The 19,997-nt window shown below is 40.0% G+C and overlaps 1 protein-coding gene across 2 annotated transcripts in view; it reads left to right on the forward strand.

The window, feature by feature from the left end:
- Positions 1–8,272, forward strand: part of G3BP2 (G3BP stress granule assembly factor 2) — a 49,266-nt gene extending 40,994 nt beyond the window's left edge. For both annotated transcript variants that reach the window (XM_038400453.2, XM_038400454.2), the window contains 4 exons: positions 537–639; positions 4,229–4,357; positions 4,569–4,687; positions 5,438–8,272. In XM_038400453.2, the coding sequence (XP_038256381.1) occupies positions 537–639; positions 4,229–4,357; positions 4,569–4,687; positions 5,438–5,710 (624 nt within the window). In that variant the 3' untranslated portion in view covers positions 5,711–8,272. The remainder of the gene's footprint in view (positions 1–536; positions 640–4,228; positions 4,358–4,568; positions 4,688–5,437) is intronic.
- Positions 8,273–19,997: the final 11,725 nt, after the last annotated feature.

Genomic DNA, 19,997 nt, shown 5'->3' on the forward strand with positions numbered 1-19,997 from the left:
TTACCTGTAGTTCATGTGTATTCTGGAAGAAGAATCCTCCAGGCAGACAGTAACTGTAATTCTGTTTCTTCCATACGTATTAATCTAGGGCTAGTCTGTGCAGTCCGAGCGTGGCACGGGAAATGCTGCAGAAATTCTGTTTTTAGTTTGATTTCTGCATATTTCTTTGTACCGGTTTTAGGCACCTGCTCTTACATAAAATTTATGGAGCTACTTGGTTCTCAATTCTGTGCCTGGTCAGTTGTAGATAATTCCCTCTAGCCATGCCCTTGGGCAAAATAAGATTAGCAAGAGAGCTCTTAGTCCTGATTCTGAGAGGTTTGTGTTCTCTACCTGCTGGCAGAGAAAGGCAAGCCCTGCAGTCCTGGATTGGTACAGAGGAACTTGTAGAAAACTTTCCTGTATTCCTAAACATTCTTCCCATGGACCTGTATCTTCCAGAATTGTTGCTATGCATGCGAGTGATCTGTAGAGTGCTTTTATTTCAGCTTTTCTATGGTATCCGGTGTTTAGCAGTGTGCGTTCTCTTGTTTCAGCCAAGAGTTGAAACTAAACCTGAAGCTCAGTCTCAGCCACCCCGTGTGCGTGAACAGCGTCCAAGGGAGCGACCGGGTTTTCCGCCCAGGGGACCAAGACCAGGTAACCGTGTGCGAAGATGAGAACTGATGTGTCTGTTGTCTTTGGATTTGAAAGAGTCACTTCCTGTGATTGGTTGGTACAGGAAATCCTATATCAAACAGACCTTTGATCTATCTTGTTTGATGTCCCGCTTCTAGTGTTGGCTTGTATCTGACCTTTAGGAAAGTGAAAATCCTTCATTCCTCCATCCCTAGTTGCATTGAATAAATGCTTTCCTGAGCCCTATTTAGTCATGAGTTGCTCTGAAGCATGAGGGTCATTCCTCTAACTGCAAATCTTCCTTTTATCTAAACCTTTTTTAACATTCCTGAGTTATTTGCTCGTATCATACAGCAAGGAACTTCCTCAGATTGCTTAATGCGGTTTAAAACTGTGTTCTCTTGAGGCTAAAAGTTGATGGTTTCTTAATTTTGAATGTCCTCTAACTCATGTTGAACAGACCAAATGGGAGGACTTAATGCCTTCTGTTATATCTTACAATGTGCTTCTCCTTTCTGAACAAAATCTTTTTGATCATGCATCATGTCATGTGCCAAATGCCATGCCATTCATTCTATTGTAGCTTTTCTCAGGGCAAAGTATTGTCTTTGAGATGGTGTTATGTCTCATACTGCTCAGTTTTTGCTGCCTTATTTACACTTGTCAATTTATAACAAGCAGTCCTACTAATACATCCCGGTCAACTCTTGATCAGCACTGGTCAATAAGTACCCATTTTGAGCTGTGCACAACATCTAAATCTGTTCATGGGGATACACCTCAAAAGTGTACAGCTTGATCTAGTGTATGTTAACTTGCAATTGTGAACGGTGCAGTATTGTACAGTGGGCGAGTGATTCTATATAGGATTTCACTTCTGAGTATTAAAATTCAGGAACTGGCAAAGATCAAGAGAAATTATTTGACCTGTTAAGAGGACCTCTGTGCAACTTCAAACAATAGATTATCTCTGATCAAAGGCCTGAATTACACATTGCAGATGAGTTTAGGGGTTTTATACAAGAGAAATTTGTACGTTTTTAAATGTTGGGTGGAGTTTTGAAACTTTTAAGTGCTAGCATAGACAAGACAACCGTTTTCAAAAGTGGCTTAAATGAGTGCAATTCAGATTTAGTGGAAGCAAGCCTTCCTGAAACAGATCTATATTCGCATTTACACAGCTGTTGACATTGGGGCAACTGGACCAGATGAATGTACATACCAAACTTTCTAATCTACACCAGTGTTAGAAGTACTTTCTACTTGTGACTGTTGTCGGTGTGATTATTCCCTTGCTTCCAACAGCACTGAAACTAAATGTGTTTAGGGTGGCTAGAAAATATTCTAACGCCTGTTAGAAAGCAGATTTCCTTTTTTAAAGACTTGAGCTGTACCAAGGGCTGAAAAACCAAAACTTCATAGAGGTTTTAAGGCAAAATAGAGTTAAGTTGTGCATATCAGCTATCCCATGACTTAGCTGCAACTAAATCTTAGTATGGGTCTTGTTTATATCTGGCTTAATGTTCTGACTTCTCATCTTGCTGTTTGAGTAATTGTAAAAGTTGGAATTTTGGGACCTAAACATCTCAGGATACTGGGATAGGTGAAAGTTCCCATCTTTCAATACTTTGCATTCAGACCAACCTTGACACTGACTGGTAGTTGCTATCGTATAACTGATTGCAATGGCATATTAATTATTTTGGATGTATGCAATTAGCTGGTCTCAAGTTCTAGTAGGTATATATCCATATCACAGCCACTTTGGTTAGTAAATGTATTGACAGGCTGTCGAGAGACTAGGGATTTAAAAAGCATGGCACGTACCTATCTTATTTACAGATGGATAGACATAGGGGTTGAAATGCAATAGTACAAAAGCTTGTTCTGTTAGCTGCCTGTCTGAAGAAAAATAAGATATCAAAATTCAGGGGGATTGATCCAGTACATTTAAAACTCAGTTAAGATACCCAATACATAACCACTGTTTAGGGTTTATAGGAACTATCCTGTGCTGTTTAACTTTTGCTGCCAGAGCTAACAAACACAAATTCCACATATTAATGGCGGCTGGTGCAACAAGAAAGTAAAAGCAGTGTTACCTGCAAGCTGCAATTGAAAATGTGAACTATTGCAAATTGGAAAAAGACAAAGCTAGCAGAGAGACTTCATTTTCAAGCATCCTAAACGCTATTGTATGCAACAGGGAAAATAAACTTGAACAACCTTACAAGAAGAGTGCCATGAACTGAATCAAACACTACAGTGCTAACAGCTGAGAAGTTGCTTAAATACAAAGTAAAGTTTGTCCTCTGAACTCCCCTTGTATACAAAATGTTCTGAGAACCATCTGATCTGTAATGAAAAATCCTACAACAATCCAGCAAGGTTCTGTAAATCAAATCACGGAGGGGAAATTTTTGACTTATGCCATAAATTGTTGAAAAATGGGAAGGGATGATCATCTTAGTATTGTATCCTATCAGAAGATCTAGATCCAGACAATGGCCTAGTAATATGGGTTATGTCTGTTTAATGCAGTCTGACCACCATAAATTAATACATATATTCTAGCTGGGCTGAAGTGGAGTAACTGGCTGTCTTGCCACCACTAGTAGATAACAAAACATTTAACTTTCAAAGCTGTACTCCTCCTTTGAACAGTCATGATGAAAGAGGAGGGCTAGAAGAAATGGTTGAAAATATACAGCAAATGCTAGCTTTTCAGTTCATTTGAAAGGTTACTAGAAATGTCTTAAATGGCTAAGATGGTAACTTTGAGACCCTGGAAAATAATAGACAACAACCTATTGTGAACTTTAAGCTTTCCTCACGCTTTTTAAGAAACTCCCATGGGTGTTCAGAGTGGGCTGCTGCTTAATATCTTTTTCTGTGTACTGTTTCCAGTTTTTGGGCAGGAGTAAACAGTTCTTAAGTTAACTTACATTTCCAAAGGTACAATGAGATGCACATTCATCTTAAAAACTGGTGGTGAACAGTGTCGACCCCTGCTCTGAGTGTTACGAAGACAGAGTAGTTGCAGTCTTGAAGTATGCTTGCTTTTTAACAGTATTTATTTTGAGGATGTGTGAAACCACTTGGATCTCAGCTCCCAGTGGATAGATGTTGCAGTTTTGGTGTTATGGACAAAGGAGGTAACGGATGGTAATGTTAGCAGAGTCTCCCACTGAGCATGTAGATAGACTTACTTTCTGAGATTTGGAGTTGTTTAGGATTGAGGCTCACTGATGAGGAAGCTTGCATGGCTGCTGCTGGTGCTCTACAGTCTTCAGATTAGTCTCTGCAGCAGTCAGTTCAGCACTTTCCATGAAGATTAAAAGCACATGAGAAAAATTAAGTGCATTCAGTGGTCGTGCTTCTCTTGGGAAGCACATAGCTGAGTGATACGGCTTGCATGTGAAGGAAACAAGAAGCTTTTGATATCCCAATTGGGCAGAATTAAGCTTGTAAGGGCACTAAATATGCATGCCTTCCCCAGCAGAAAAATAGGGTGACAGTAGCTCAAGTGAATGATCTGAAAGCAGATGTACTTCTCAAATTATTCCATACAAATCCTAAAACTGACTGCTTTTGTTTTGAATGGACACAGGTCGAGGGGATATGGAGCAGAATGAATCTGATAATCGCCGAATAATTCGTTACCCAGACAGCCATCAGCTCTTTGTTGGCAACTTGCCACATGATATTGATGAAAATGAACTGAAAGAATTCTTTATGAGTAAGTGATGGGCTTTTAAATAGTTTGAAATTCATCTACTGGGTCTAGAGGATGGAAGTGACTCTTCAGCCACTGAACATGGTATATGTTAACATTTTAAAAGCAAAGGAACAAACTTTAACATTACAAGAGGCTTTTGAGAATAACTAAACCAAATAGGCTTATTGCAGGGCCTTATTGCATAACTTGTTTTTGTATTGTGCTTTCACAGGCTTTGGAAATGTGGTGGAACTTCGCATCAATACCAAAGGAGTTGGAGGAAAACTACCAAACTTTGGCTTTGTGGTATTTGATGACTCTGAGCCAGTTCAGAGAATCTTAGTTGCGAAAGTAAGTTTGGCCATGTAGCATTTGCATATTTGTCATAGTGAGGGAAACAATGCTACTAAAATATGAATGATGCAATGTCCTTGGTTCTTACTGCTCTTCACCAGAGTTCAGATTTCCCCTCTGATCACTGATGGAGGTCATGGAACGTTTGTATTTTGTTTGTAGCCTATTCTGATTCCCACTTCAATTCTGTTCTTTTTGAAGTTGCTGTCTCCTGATGGATGCTTGTAAGTTTTTAAAAACTGAGTTCCAAAATTTTGAACAGCACTACTTTCGTCACTAAATCATAGGTGTAGGGCTTCTCAATGGAGCAAGCTAAACTTGAACTGAAGTGCTGGGATTGGGGGGAAAAAGAAATTACAGAATTTCCAGGGTCAATATATCTCAGCTTCCTTTAGGGATGGCAGGTTTTCAGTCCTAATAGTTTGAGAACTGAAAGTAAAATAGCTACTCTTGCAAGCTAGCAGTGGTTTTGTGGCACTGACCATAGCAAGTCCCAGACCTTTTTAATTCCTTGGCTAATCAAAGTATTTTACTAATTTATCGCAGTGTTCTACGGTCTCTACAGATATGTAGAGTTAGAAGTTGCAAGTCACAAACTGCTAGTGAAATTTGGCATTAACCTGTGTGCAACTGCACTGCTAATGACAGAGTAGCATGTAGGGATTACTGTTTCTATGTGTTTTATATTGCTGGGACATTATGAAACGATGACTAACTTTTGCCTTGTAAACGTTTTCCCCTTCTAAGCCCATTATGTTTCGAGGAGAGGTGCGCTTGAATGTAGAAGAGAAAAAAACAAGAGCTGCCCGTGAAAGAGAGACCCGAGGTGGTGGTGATGATCGTAGGGATATTCGGCGCAATGATAGAGGGCCCGGGGGTCCCCGTGGAATAGTGGGTGGTGGAATGATGCGGGACCGTGATGGAAGAGGACCTCCTCCCCGGGGTGGCATGGCACAGAAACTTGGCTCTGGAAGAGGAACCGGGCAAATGGAAGGCCGTTTCACAGGACAACGTCGTTGAAATCCTCCACTGTTGGCAGACAGTCTTGGCAGTGGTACATTATTCGTCGTGTTTGCATTCTTGTTAATTTTTTTGGCTTTGGAATGTGACACAGCCTTTTTGATCATTTCTTTGATGTGAAAAGCATCCTTTGGTTACCAGTTAAATTGAGGTGGACATGCTTTCCCAAATTTCACAACAGGAGTCACACTGTTAATTTATAAATTTAGACTTGGAGAATTAAGGACAGAGAAATGACCATAAAACTATCTGCAACAAAAGTGGACTAAAGGACATGCCCAATCGAATTCAGGTCCTTTCAGTCAAAAAACCCTCTGCTGCACATTTTGTGTAAGTGTTACTGTTTCTGCTTATTACTGTTGGAAACGCAGTTAGTGCAATCTGTGCAATTGGAGAAGCTTGCCTTTTTTTCTTTTAGAACACTTGGCTCAAAACAAACTAACTTGTGTTTATGCACTCATCAAAATGCACTAATGGGTACTCTAAACTCATTTACATTGACATCTACAAGAGGCATCAGGAAAAAAATCCTTCATCTTTTTTCAGACAGAATAGCTTTTGAAACGATGCGGGCATCTGATCTGCTTGCTGTGACCAACATGTACACACACAAACCTTAACAAGACTACAAGTATATTCCAGAAGGAAACCATTTAGTGGTAAACTAAACATAATCCAGAACTTCAAAGTTATGGTCCTGAGTACAAAACAAGTTTGATAGCTCATATCTAAGATTTTTCTATATGCCCCTCTTCAATACAGGGATGGCTGGCTGCTCAACACACTCCTCCTCCCCTTTTCCCCTTCTTTAAGCATTGTACAGTGAATTGTCTTTACTGTATTTGAGTTCTCTAGTAATGTAATAAGCATGATGGTGCCTTCTATTAATACATCATTCCAGTCTTGCTGGTGATTTTGTACAGTATAGTGTATGAATTGCAGTGCTGCAAAGCCGAACAGCTGCAAAATGTTTAAAAGGAATCATTGAAAAGTTGTATAAAAAATTGCAGTATCTTTAAATCAGTAAGTTACTAGAATATCCCTCGCCTCGCTCTTCAGTGAACAACTTTGGCTTTTCATGGAGGAAGGGAAGGGAGGGAAAAGGCAACTGAGGAGTCTCCGGATTGTCTGTTCTCTATCAAACGTAGAATTTTTGTGGATATGAAGTGAAATTTCAGTTACATTTCAAAAGTCAGCTAAGAACTTGGTATGCTTTGCCAACTTCTAAAGTATGCTCATCTATAGATTGAGGGTAAACTTGTTAAATGATGATACTGCAATTTTCAGAGAACAGATCAGCAGCTCTAAGTATTTGCATTTTCCAGTTGTTTTGAACTTACTCATTTTGCACAAATCTTTGAACTGATGTCAACACCCATCAGACTCTTAACTTGAGGGTAGGGGGAGACATCCTTTTATGTATTTTTACTTATAGATTCTTTAAATCTGTGAGAGGTTTGCTATTTCCGGATTACTGTCTGCCTAGATGCACGTTCCAGTAAACTGTAAATGTAGCAAACGATACTGTCTAACTCAGTGCTGGAGAGTTCAGCAAGCACCAAGCTCTGATGCTTCAGGAGGGAGGGGGTGAGAGTGTGACCACTTAAAAGCTGCTTCTAAGCATGGAAGACCTCATCACATTGCAACTAGTAGCAAATATGGCATAGTAGCAGTTTTTCTGGATTGTGCAACTGTTTATGGTTTTCAAATAAGCTGGAATATGTTGCACGTTTGTTTCTGATGTATTAGGCAAAGCAAGATTGCATCTGACTGTTTTCCCCCAAAACTTGAGGTCTTCCATGTTTGATGGTAAGTCTTGCACTATTTCCATACATTTTCTGGGACATATTGCTCAGTTTCCATTTTTATATTTTAGTTTGTTACTCTTGCATTTTCAGATGTTACCTGGAAACATAGTACTTGAACTCCTCACCACAAAACATAACTTGACTTAAGTTTGAAGCTTTTAGTCAAACTGCTGTCTTCAGTAAACGGTTTACCACCAGTGTTTGTGTAGCTTTTTTAAAATTTTCATGCTATGATATTGCCCTGCCATCTTCTAAATTGTTATGGCAAATGGCACTGGGAAAAGTCACAAAAGTGTAACTGACAATTAGAAGAGCTACTGAGCCATTCAGTTTCTGGCTTGCTTCTTGTTTAAATGCCATGAAATAAAGATAATGGAACATCATACCCAGAAGTTTACATGGTGATTGTTCACCTACTGTACTGTGGACTCTTAATGTTCTTGTCCCTCTTTCAGTAAATGTACCTCTTAAAGCAAAGTAACGGATTCATTGACCATTACTGTTAGTTGCTGATTTGTGGATGGTGGTAGTATTCTATCATTACAATCCTATTTCAACAAACTTGGCTTGCCATCTTGGCTTTAGTAGGTATAAAAGACAGTGGATTACCATCTTTATTGCTGTAATGTGTTAAGCATTATATGCTAGTAGAATCTAGTTAATTGTTGCAGGTGGAAAGTATTTTTACTTTTAAGTTTCCATTCTTGAATGTGTTTTGACTAAACATACCAATAAACTACTGATGTCTGCAGCATTTATCAATGTCCCTAATTCTCTCTTGAATGTAGGTCTCTTCTGGTGTAGCATTATTTCAGACCTTACTGTGTAAAAGTCAATTTTAAAAAAATGCATTTCCCAATTTGTATAGGCTCAAAAGCTACTCCCCTTACTTGCATATTATATGCTTCTGTAGAAACTACTCACCTAAGTAAAGCAATATATATATATATATATAATATATAAAATAAATCCTACACTGACGGAGTTTTTGGAGCAACCCCAAGCAACTATTGGGGTTATGTTTGACCGGTCAGAGGACAAGCAGGTGTTCACAGACAAGAAAATCAGCCATGAGCTTGCAATGAATAATTCTAGCATTTATCCATTTTTTTTGTCACATAATTAAATGTCAAAAATAAATTTCCTAGGCATCCTTTGTTGCACAGGTGTAGCAAAAAAATTGTTGCGTTATTTACAAGTTTGTCCATCTGATGCTATCGCTACTTTAATCTTGCAATATTTATTCTGTTTAACAATATTTTTAAACCATTGTTGTCAAATGTGTTCGGCTATTTCCTGCTGCCAAAGGTGATTAAAGGGTGGATGGTGGAGTATTACCTGGCATTTGTTTAACTCCTGACATCTGAACTAAAATCTCTCTCCAGGTATTACACAATTCAGTCTCTCAATGTCCCTGTATAATAAATCAGCACTTCAGTATTTGAGTAACTTTAGATTTTTTCCCAACTGGTAAATGTAGCTCAAATCAGGATGGTCACTAAACAGTACTAAGTGACAACAGAAAAAATGTACTTTTGAGTATAATTATGTCTTTACCCAGGGTATGGAGATGGCAGATGTTTAAAAAACACTTAAATAAAACTTTCAAGTGGACTAGACTTTCTTGGTACTGGCTGCACTATCACTTATTTTATAGTGAGGTCTGGCACTTCATTTTTACATGGCATGATTCTTCCTTTTCTGGCCTCATTCAAATTGCCAGATACTGGCCATGCCTGTGTTAATATCAGCTTTTCTTTTTGGGAAATAATTGTCCATATAAAGTATTGGTGTGTTTTTAAAAAAAAAAAAAAAAAAAAAAAAAGCGCTCTTAATGCTAGTAGTCAAGCAACATATTTATCATGGGAGTTGCATATATAAAATTCCCACTTTGATTGTGCTACTGGTAACAACTGTGATGTATGCTGGGGTTAAATGTTCAGAGTGTAATGTCTTGACTGTAAGTCTTTTCATAGCAGGAATAGCTGAAATTCAATCAGAAAAGCCCCTTTTAGTTACTAGATAAGTTCATGGAGGATAGGTCCATCAATGGCTATTAGCCAGGATGGGCAGGGATGGTGTCCTAGCCTCTGTTTGCCAGAATCTGGGAATGGACGACAGGGGATGGATCACTTGATGATGACCTGTTCTGTTCGTTCCCTCTGGGGCACATGGCATTGGCATGGCACCTGGCATACTGTCTGACCCAGTATGGCCGTTCTTATGTTCTTAATTCAGTTATTGGCTACAGTAAAATTATTTAAAGGGATCCTCACGAGCTCAAAATCCGTGACCAATCTTAAACACTATTCGGACAGATAAACTTTGAGCTTCCTGCATTTTTATTTATTTATTTATTTATTTTTAAAAAAGGACAATCCTGCCACCTGAAGTCTTAAAACAAAAAAAAAAACAACTTGAAATTTCTTGCTGTATGTTAAAATTTGGGAGGCTTTTGTATACAGGCTTCTGATTCTTTAGAGATGGTGAGAGGCAGAAGAAGCAGATACTTGCTAAACGTGAAGGACAGAGAATAGCTATCGTGATTTGCAGGGCCCAGTTTCCAAGATGACATGACATACAGTAAGATTCAAAAGGAAAAAAAACCCAGTGTGTCTTGCCAGAGACTTACCCTGGTAGAGCCATGTAACGTTAAGTCTTTGGATATTATTTCTGAATTTGCCCTTCAACTTGCACAGAATAGTTCACTTCATGATGGGAAAGAGAGGAATGCACTTAGACTTTGCTCTTTGATTCCCCCATACAATGACCATGCACAGGAACTAGCACTTTAATAGGAAAAAGAAAAGGAGGACTTGTGGCACCTTAGAGACTAATAAATTTATTTGAGCATAAGCTTTCGTGAGCTACAGCTCACTTCATCAGATGTGAGCTGTAGCTCACGAAAGCTTATGCTCAAATAAATTTGTTAGTTTCTAAGGTGCCACAAATATTCCTTTTCTTTTTGCGAATACAGACTTACATGGCTGCTACTCTGAAACCTGTCATTATTTAATAGGAAAGTTTATTTGCATTATACAGGGCTTCACCTTTGAAGGGTTACTTAATTACAGAGATACAATGCAAATGTTTGCTATTACATTATAACAGGCTGCAGATAACTATGCATGCAACATCCCACCAGTTTTTTGTGAATTTTAAACACTAAACACATTCTTATACATTTTAACACCTACTTTAAATGATAGTAACACAAAGTGAGCTGGTCTGTCTTCCAGCTGTGAGTCTGTCAGTTCTTAGCTGACGCCTGCAGCCTTGGCCAGAGCTGGTACTTGGCTTACTAGCAGCACAACTTCTGTTTGTGTTATCTGTGATTGTGGGTATTTTATTCTTGGCAGCCATAATAGGAAAAAGAAAAAAGTTACAGCTCATGCTTGTCTGCCATATTTGGAGTTCCACTGTTAGTGGATAGAAATACAGCCTTTAGTTAAACTGTGCCATATTTACGTAACAATGGTTCTTATATTAGTCCTGGAACATTTCACCTGCCCAGTAGTAAAGTTGGTATGAAACTACTCTTACTAAAACGCATTCCAGGATAATCAGCCCTCAGGAATAGGATAACCCCATGGCTGGTTATTTATGGCTCCTATTCGTTACTCTTAATGCTCAAACGCCACAGTAGACATGGTTTGAGTATCACCTTATCCCTTCACTGACTTAAGAGGTAAAATATCTTATCTTTGCTATTAAGATGTCTAAACCTGTTTATGCTGGCATGTCTGCAACCTTCTGAGAACTTCCAGTCCTTTAACTTGTTTGTAGTTTCACAATCCATCTTCCCCAAATGTAAGTGCCTGTAGTTAGATATTTCACTCGGGTTGTCTGCGGATACCTTGCCTGAATATAAACTGTTGTGATCTCAAACTGGTAAATTAGCTATTCTGCATGTTAAAAGGATGCAACCAAAAATAATAAAGGTGGGGATTAAAAGTTCAAAGGGCTCTTTAACGATTTCAGTGTTTATGGGCTGAAACATCTCATAAGGTGGTCACTTTGTAGCATAAGTTTTTTTTTAAAAAATCGAGTGCTTACAAAGATTGTGTAGGATGTCATTTTTAACTGACTAAGTGGGGAAAATTTGTAAACTTGGTCTAGTCACTCCTTGCTTCATGCAGGGATTCTATCTGTCTTTTGAAACTAAATTGAAGTGATTGTAAAAAGTGGCTATTGAGCAGATGCCTCAACTATTTTGTAAGTATCTCATAGTATTATGTGCCAGAACATATAATTATCATAGTACTGGTGTGATAAATTTAGTTTGGGGAGATGGTGCTTGGGGGCTGATCAGTACTGAAAATAAGATTTAAACTTTGCTTTTTTTTTTTTTTTTGGATTCTCTAACATTCTAATCTTGAATATTAAATTCCTGGTACAAAACAAATGTCAATTCAATTAGCTTTGTGTCCAGAGGACTTCAGGTGTTGAGTCATATGCATGAGCCATCACGCTGCATTCAAATGCATAGGTTCAAATTCTTGTGCATTTTTAAAAAGTTGTTTGACAATGCCTTTATCTCAACGTTAAATCCGATTAACTATGAGAGCAGGGTTTTGCTCTATTTCTCAAAGTGTAAGTTGTTGACAAAGACCAAATGCAGGAAGTCTTTCAGCATAAGCCATGAAGTCTTTCTATTATGGAGAGTTAACTTTTAGTACATTTGGCAATACTGAAAGTGGTGTCTTCTGTATGCAGACCCTTCTTGAACTCGACATACATTGTGCAGGTCGGAGAGGGTTCCAGATGTTAATATGACGATTGTTTAATCCTGTTTAATCTGTTTGTTTATAAGCACGTAAAGGATAATAGGGTAGTAAGTAATAACCAACATGGATTGTCAAGAACAAATCATGCCAAATCAACCAGGCTGGGTTAATTTAAATCAACTTTTTCCCCGTTTGTGCTCAAGTTACCTTGTAAAAAAAGATGCGTTCTCTCTGGTTGACGTAACCATTAAAACGTTGGTTTACAATTAGAGCCTTTTCACTAGTTTTGATGCACCTTTTTGAGACCTGGGAGGGTAAAGTATAATTCTATGCACTTAAGCAATTATGTAACTTAATATTTTCAGATTCTAATTGTTCACCTTTAATATGTTGGAAATTAGTGAATGATATATTGCATATTCGCAAACTTTTTGCTTTTGATTTGTCAAGCTGCCTTAGGATAACTGGAATTAAACATACAATACAGCATATAAGATTTATTTTTATTAAAACAGCCTTAAGAGACTTGGATACATAAACTTCTTATCAAAATATTTCACATTTACAACTAAATGACCTATTAAAAAGGGGGGATTAACTATTGTCATTGAACTAAACTGATTATTTCAGGTTCACCATGAAGAAATTTTCAAATCTAAGTGAAAGTTACTGGATCTTAAATTCCTACTTGCCTAAATCTTTTGGACATTCTCCGGGTTATTTAGGCTGTTCGTCAACTTTTAAAACTAGTAGATCTCCTCCACCTCCTTGTTGTTGTTCATTTTAAGTAGGTTTCCTTTTTAAAATAAAACTATTTATATCAAATAATCCAATGGATATTACATTCATTTTTTCAATTTTTTCATTCATTTTTTAATCTACCCTGAAGTCAATCTAATTTCCGCCTTTGACTGGATTACTGACCTAATGCATGGGAGAAAGGCTGTTGACACAGTCCCCCACACGATAGTCTCAGCTCAGGTCCTCTGCTCTCAGCTCACCCATATCAGAGATCCCGTGTTGGTCAGAGGAAATGCTACAAAGAGACACTAAAAAAGCATATCTTAAGAAAACTGATGTGGACTTCACAAGCTCGGAAGAGGAAGCCGCCAACCGACCCCAATGACGCCAAATCCTCCATCAGACAGTGGCCTGCTTTGAGGAGAAGCGCCTTGCTCTCAAAGCTGAAAAGAGAGAGAGGAGGAAGGAAAAAGAAATGACTTTCTCCCAGCAGGCCACTGGCCTGTCACAAAATGTCTGTACCACCTGTGGGCAGACTTGTGGTTCCAGGATCAGACTTATGAGTCATCTCAGGACCCATATGTAAATGCATGGCAGAGATCATCCTCTAATTGAGGGATCGCCAATCAATCACGTGATAGTCTCGTAAGCAAACTAGGGAATGTGGTCTAGATGAGGTTGTTATAAGGTGGGTGAACAACTGATTGAAAATCTAGTTATCAGTGGTTTGCTGTTTAAAATGGGAAGATGTATCTAATAGGGTCCTGTATGGGTCAGCCTTGGGTCCAGTACTAGTCAATGTTTTAATTTAATTACTTGGAGTGGAAAGCATGGTTATAAAAGATGTGGATAACGCCAAGCTGGGAAGGATTGCAAGCACTTTGGAAGACAGGATTAGAATTCAAAATGACTTTGACAAATTGGCGAATTGGTCTGCAGGCAACAAGATGAAATTTAATGAAGACTCAAAGTACTACACTTAAAGAAGGAAAAATCAAATGCACGACTGCAAAATGGGGAATGACTGGAGTGGCGGTAATACTGCAGAAAAGGATCTGGATTGACTATGATCCAACAATGTGGTGCCACTGCAAAATAAAAACGGCGAACAGCATGGTAGGGTGTATTAACAGGAGTGTCACGTAAGACACAGGAGGTAATTTTGCTCTACTTGGCACTAGTGGGGCCTCAGCTGAAGTCCTGTGTCCAGTTTTGGTGCTACACTTGGAGAGAAACAAATGATCAAAGGTTTAGAAAACCTGACCTGAGGAAAGGTTTTAAAAAGACCTGGTCATGTTTAGTCTTGAGGAAAGACTGAGGGGGATGGGGCTTGATAATAGTCTTCAGATATGGTACGGGCTGTTATAAAGACGTTGATCAATTACACTCCAAGTCCACTGAAGCTAGGACAAGAAGGAATATAAATAACTTGCAGCAGGGGAGATTTGTTAGATACTAGGAAAAACTTCCTAACTATAAGGATACTTAAGCAGTGGAATAGGCTTCCATGGGAGCTTGTGGCTGTTTTTTCAGAACAGGTTAGACAAACAACTGTCCGAGATGGACTTCGGTTTACTTGGCCCTGCTTCCGTGCAGGGGATTAGACTAATGACCTCTTGCGGTCTGTGTTGTAGCTCGACATCTCTATAGTCAACTCTTTTTTATTGAGTGGTTACAGTGAGTGATCCTCCTGAGGGTGGGGTCGTTTACAAAATGAAGTTGTATCAAGGAGACTAAAGATTAAATTATGTGCTGAGGCTTTCAGCAAAACAGTCCAGCTACTTCATTGCATATATTTAATTATAAGCCTTAGAACTATTTGCTGGAGCAAAATGGTTTTTCAAGTGTTAACGTCTTTCTTGCAGTTTGACTGTAGAGCAGTCTAGAGTGTTTGTCTTTCTCTTCTACAATTACAAATTCTGGATTTTGGCATCAATGTAGACTTGGCTGTGAGTAGTCAGTTTCCTTTATCTACTATTTCAGTGTGAACACACCTCAAACCGATCTGCAGTACTGGGAAGGAAATTGGCTAATGTGACTTCAAGTGACCCACCTTATTTCAACTAAAGCATCTTGATTTTTGTGACCCCTTCCAGATGTGCCCTGTGCTGTGTGTTGGTTGGCTTTTTTTCTTTTCTTTTTTTTTTTTTTTTTTTTTTGCTTTGGGTTGTTTGTTGCTTAAAATAGACCGGTTTAATGGTCTTTGCTCTGAAGTGAGTCCTGAGTGCCTCTCCTTCCTGAGACAGTTGCCAGTTTTCCCTCCATACAAATTTCTTTATGCCACATTTCTAATATCTGCCTGTAAATTAATAGCTTGGCCTTTGGGGTACTCAGAGTCCCTGTATGTTTATTGCGAGCATGTTCAATTGTATTGAACTGACGACAAGTACGAGTTTCACTAACATTGTCCCACTCATTCACACAGCAGAGCTGTTTTCCCACAACCTGTCTCTGTATCTACCCTTCTTGACAACCGCATTTTGTCTTGGTAGGTGAGTGCTTCTTTCATACTGTCGTATCATCTGCGGCTAACAACTTTGGGGAAAATTCAGCATTGCTGCCCCCAAACTATGTAAGTGGTTCTGAGTGTCTGTTTAGCAATGTCAGGATTCTCCGCTTGGTGCTCCAGCTGAGTCCCGTAGGATGCTTGGATGGCGGAGCTGTTTCTTCTATTTGCTATTCTGATACAGAAAGATTCATGTTGCTCAAGGATAGAGGTGGTGAAGGGGCAGGCCTGGATTCATCTCCATGAGCCAGTGCTGCTCACTGAAACACTGCTTCAGAGAACAAGGAAGGTCTTGCAAAATGTCGCTCTGGTAAGGATGGCCCAGAGCTAAGGGAATTATCCAGGTGAGAGCAGGACTGACCATTACACTTGCCTGCTGCAGCAGTGGAGGCACTTGTATCACACTTCTCCCGGCTTTGTCCAACTGCCTCTAGAGTGGGGTAAGCCCTGATTGCCCAGTTAGCCTACCTGTTTGGGCATATGTCACAACATGTAACAGTCTGTACATGCTGATTGATGCAAAGTTTTGGTCTCAGTCCAGAACACCATGCCTCTTGCTGCTGTTGCCTCCACATCTCAACTGGCTGCCTCTTAGCTTGGCTCTTCCTTGCCCTTTGCTATTCTCTATCATGCCAATCTCTTCACCTTTTCCTCTGACAAATGATCTGTATTTGCACCCAGCAGGCCACACTTTCAAAACCTACAGCTTCTGGATCTCCAGAAGCCTCACTTCCGGCTGAAATGGAGTTTATCGTGTACCTTTTTTTTATTCCCATGTTGATCTGTAGTGGGATATGAGGCTGGTTGCTGGTTTCCCTTTAAATCAATGAGTAGTACATTAAGGAACTTCAGCTAGCTCCCTATGTTCCATTTTGTCAGGGAGGTGGATGGTAGTAGACTGTTGCCTGTGTGAGCAAGCGTCTGCGAGGACAGATACATAGTGATCTACTGTAACTTTTTTTTTTTTGAAGCACTCTTACAATCTTTTCCAACTGAAAAGCTAACATTGCTCTGTTGCTACCAGGGGTGGTACCAAGACCACCTGGTAAATAGGTTATCATAGGCTATCCCCACAGCCGAAAATTGCTTCAGCATTTGTATGCAATAAAATAAGGAAAGGAAAAGTTCTTTGTGTAATATTTGGGGAGAGCAATACCAAGGAAATAATAGGGAAAGGATGGAAGGACTAAATACTTCTAACAGGGGCTTGGCTGATAGCCACCTGCTGTAGCTGAGTGCAGTGATTACAGCCCCCATGCTGTAGGCAAGCAATAAAACAACCAAGGAATTTGTGTGTGTGCCTAGACTGAAGTTAATGTTTCATTGTCCTAAAAAGGCTGTAATGCATAATTCTCTTGCAAATTTGACCGAACTTCTGCAGTCCGCCTTCTTTCACCCTGTTGTAGACTAGCAACCAGGGCAATATAAAGCTTGTGTTTTGGTCATTTTGAGAAGATCAGCATAATCTGTTACTAACCAGTGAGTTTCTTCGCTATGGTTTCATACTTTTAAAATTGTTCATGTCATAGTAACTGTACTGGCTCACGCTGCTGTATCTTATGGCACCGATGTGTAAGTTCCATATGCAAAAACAGGGTCCCTTGCTTGAGGGTGAATGTATTTCACGTGACCGCACCTGTTCTAAGCCTGTTCTTGTGTGTTTGAGAATAAAATGCTGCACACTATCTTGTGGTAGGGCTGGCTTAACAGCTAGTTACTCTAGTTTCTTATCAGTCTTTGCTCCCTGGCTCTGGTCTGCTGTGCCTCGTGTCTCTTTCAAGGTTACATCTATATGCCAAAGCCACTGTTCTTCCACTGATACTAGTTGGTGACCTGGGCACTTTTACATCAGCGGGGTGGAGATTAGATTAATGGTTTATATCACTGAAGTAAGTCTAATGAATGATAAAATGGGGACACTCCTTCCAACCAAGATACAGACATTTGCAATAACTGCCAAAGATCATGCAAATCTCGGATTGGCCTGTTCAGTCACATGGGACATTGCAAACTATCTACATCAGAAGTGGCAGTTCCCACTGTCTCTTGCAGATCAAAGGATACGAACACTTCCGTATAACAATTCCTACTTCTCCTAATTCCCAAAGGGCAGCACTGGTCTGTCCTCTAGCTTTTCTTCAACTCTTCAGCAAGGGTACTGAGCTTAAATCGCATGGCCCCGAGACTCGTGTCCTCATCTAGCTGGCCACTTGCCCCTCAAAAATGAGGCTTATGTAAAAGGTGGGAAATAGATGCTGACAACATCTGCAGGTGCTTTCATGCCCTAGGGCAATAGTTCTCAAACTTTTGTATTGGTGACTCCTTTCACACAGCAAACCTATGAGGGTGACCCCGCCCCTTGTAAATTAAAAACACTTTATATTTAACACTATTATAAAAGCTGAAGGTGAAGTGCAGTGTGTGGGTGGAGGCTGATAACTCACAACCCCTCCATGTAATACCCTGGTACTCACCCCTGCTCCGGGCTCACCACCCCTATTTGAGAACCTCTGCTCTAGGGCATGGACTGGACCTGAAATGGTGCAAAAAAGCATGTTCCCTCCACACCTGCTGTTCAGGTGCTGTGTTTCTAACCATGCTGAATTAGATGGTTTAAATCTGTCCACATGGAATCAGGCAGAAGGGGTGAGGGGTCTGTCCAGGTGCGAGGCTGGTGCTTTAAGGAGCTAGGAGGACAGACTAGCAGGTTTGATGTGGTTGAGGGTATAAGAGAGGCTATGGAAGTAGCACCTCTCTCACTGCCCTTACTTGTTTAGAACTATTGTCACCATTACATGTTAATAGCTGTCTCCAGGGACGATGTTACTGGAATGCTTTTGCATAAGCGATTGCCTGTATCTAAGGATGAACTGACTTTCTTATAATGCTGGTAGAGAGAAAACAGTTGAAACTTTAATAAAACATGAAAGGATCAGCTGGCCAACACCATAATTTTCCAGGATGCATCCCCAAAAGTTGCCAGTAATCAGAGAGGGAGTGAATGCATCTGAAAAAAAAATGGTACCCGTAATGGCAATGAGCAGGACTTCAATGCTAGCTTTCCAAAGAACGGTGCTAGCTTTCCACAAGATGTTGCAGAGCGAAGTGCAGAATGAAGCTTCAAGTAGGGGCATGGAACTCGTTTTCAAAGAGGGGCTCACCTCTATTGCCCTGGCAAATGCTCAGTGTTAAGCCAGGTCTACTCGGCCCTATTTGGTTTTGGACTAGGGTCGAAGCACAAGCAGCCCTTCCGTGCTGGCTGTCAGGGGCTTCTCCTGGGACTGTTCCACTGGGTTCTCAGTGTGGGTAAAGGCAGCACGGGGAGACAATGCCCTAGGGTGCTTCTCGCTGCTGTTTGACTGTAGCCGGGTGTGCTGCACTGTCTCCTCCAGCATGTGCATTTTGCTAGGCCAGGGGCCAGGGAGGGAGCATGTGCTGGTGGCATTTCCCAGAAGCAGCAGCAGCAGGTGCTGAATGGAGGAAGGAGTGGGCTCGGGCCCAGTGTTTTCCCCAGGAACTGAAATTGGGCGGGCGGGGGGAAGGGTCAGGGCCGATGAGGGCTGAGACTGTGAGGGTGAAGGTGGGCTGCTGTATGGCATCATAGTAAAAAACTGAAATAGGTTTCATGACCATTTTATTAGATTTTAAAATCATCACACGAATTAAAGTTGGCTACTCAAGCCTTCTATGAAGCACGACGTCTACCTCCTTCTTGGTTTCTTGTTATAATTTTGCACAACTCTGTTAATGAACTTCTTGAATGCAATGCAATTCATCTTTTGTGGCTTCGCGTGTGTCCAATACTTCCATTCCTTCAATGGAATATGCTCATTAGTTCATTCACATGATCAGGCAGAAGGCAACTTCTTTCAAAACACAAACTTCTATTCAATGATGAAAAAGAATGTTCAACTGTAGCTGTTGTGACTGAGAGTAGCAAGAGATGAATTCCTACTTCTTTCAGCCCAGGAAATAGCATAAAGATTGGGTCGAGCCACTAGTGGTGATAAAAAAGAAGTTGAAGTCAAATCTTCATTCATTCGTCGTATGATATTCCACTCTGTGTTCAAATTCTCTATTCTGTCCTGAGCACATGGCAGCCCCTTCGCTGGTAGTGTCTCACTCCACTCAACTGTCAGTGTTTTATAGGACAGGGATCTGTAAAAGCTACATAGAGGTTGAGCAGAATCTAGAAGTTGCTGTTGTAGATTTTTAAGAATCAAGTCTATGTACTTTTTCAGTTGTCTTAACAAACACTGCTTGTCCTCTTCACTTAAGAATTCAATATAAATGCTTTCATTAGTCAACTTCTGGACTGAAGTCTTTGCTTCTTCCAGTATTTTTTCAATGGATAGCTCTCGGATTGATCCAAATGTAGCTTCTATTGCTGGACAAAGATCTACTACTGTTGTAGCAGATGCCTGGATGGCATTGTTTAATGACCCAAGTGGTTTCAAGAGTAGACTTACAAGAGAGAATGGCAATAGTCTTCTCTGAATGTAATA

This window comes from Dermochelys coriacea, chromosome 4 (genome assembly GCF_009764565.3).
Source record: "Dermochelys coriacea isolate rDerCor1 chromosome 4, rDerCor1.pri.v4, whole genome shotgun sequence".
In the NCBI taxonomy this organism is placed as follows: Eukaryota; Metazoa; Chordata; order Testudines; family Dermochelyidae; genus Dermochelys; species Dermochelys coriacea.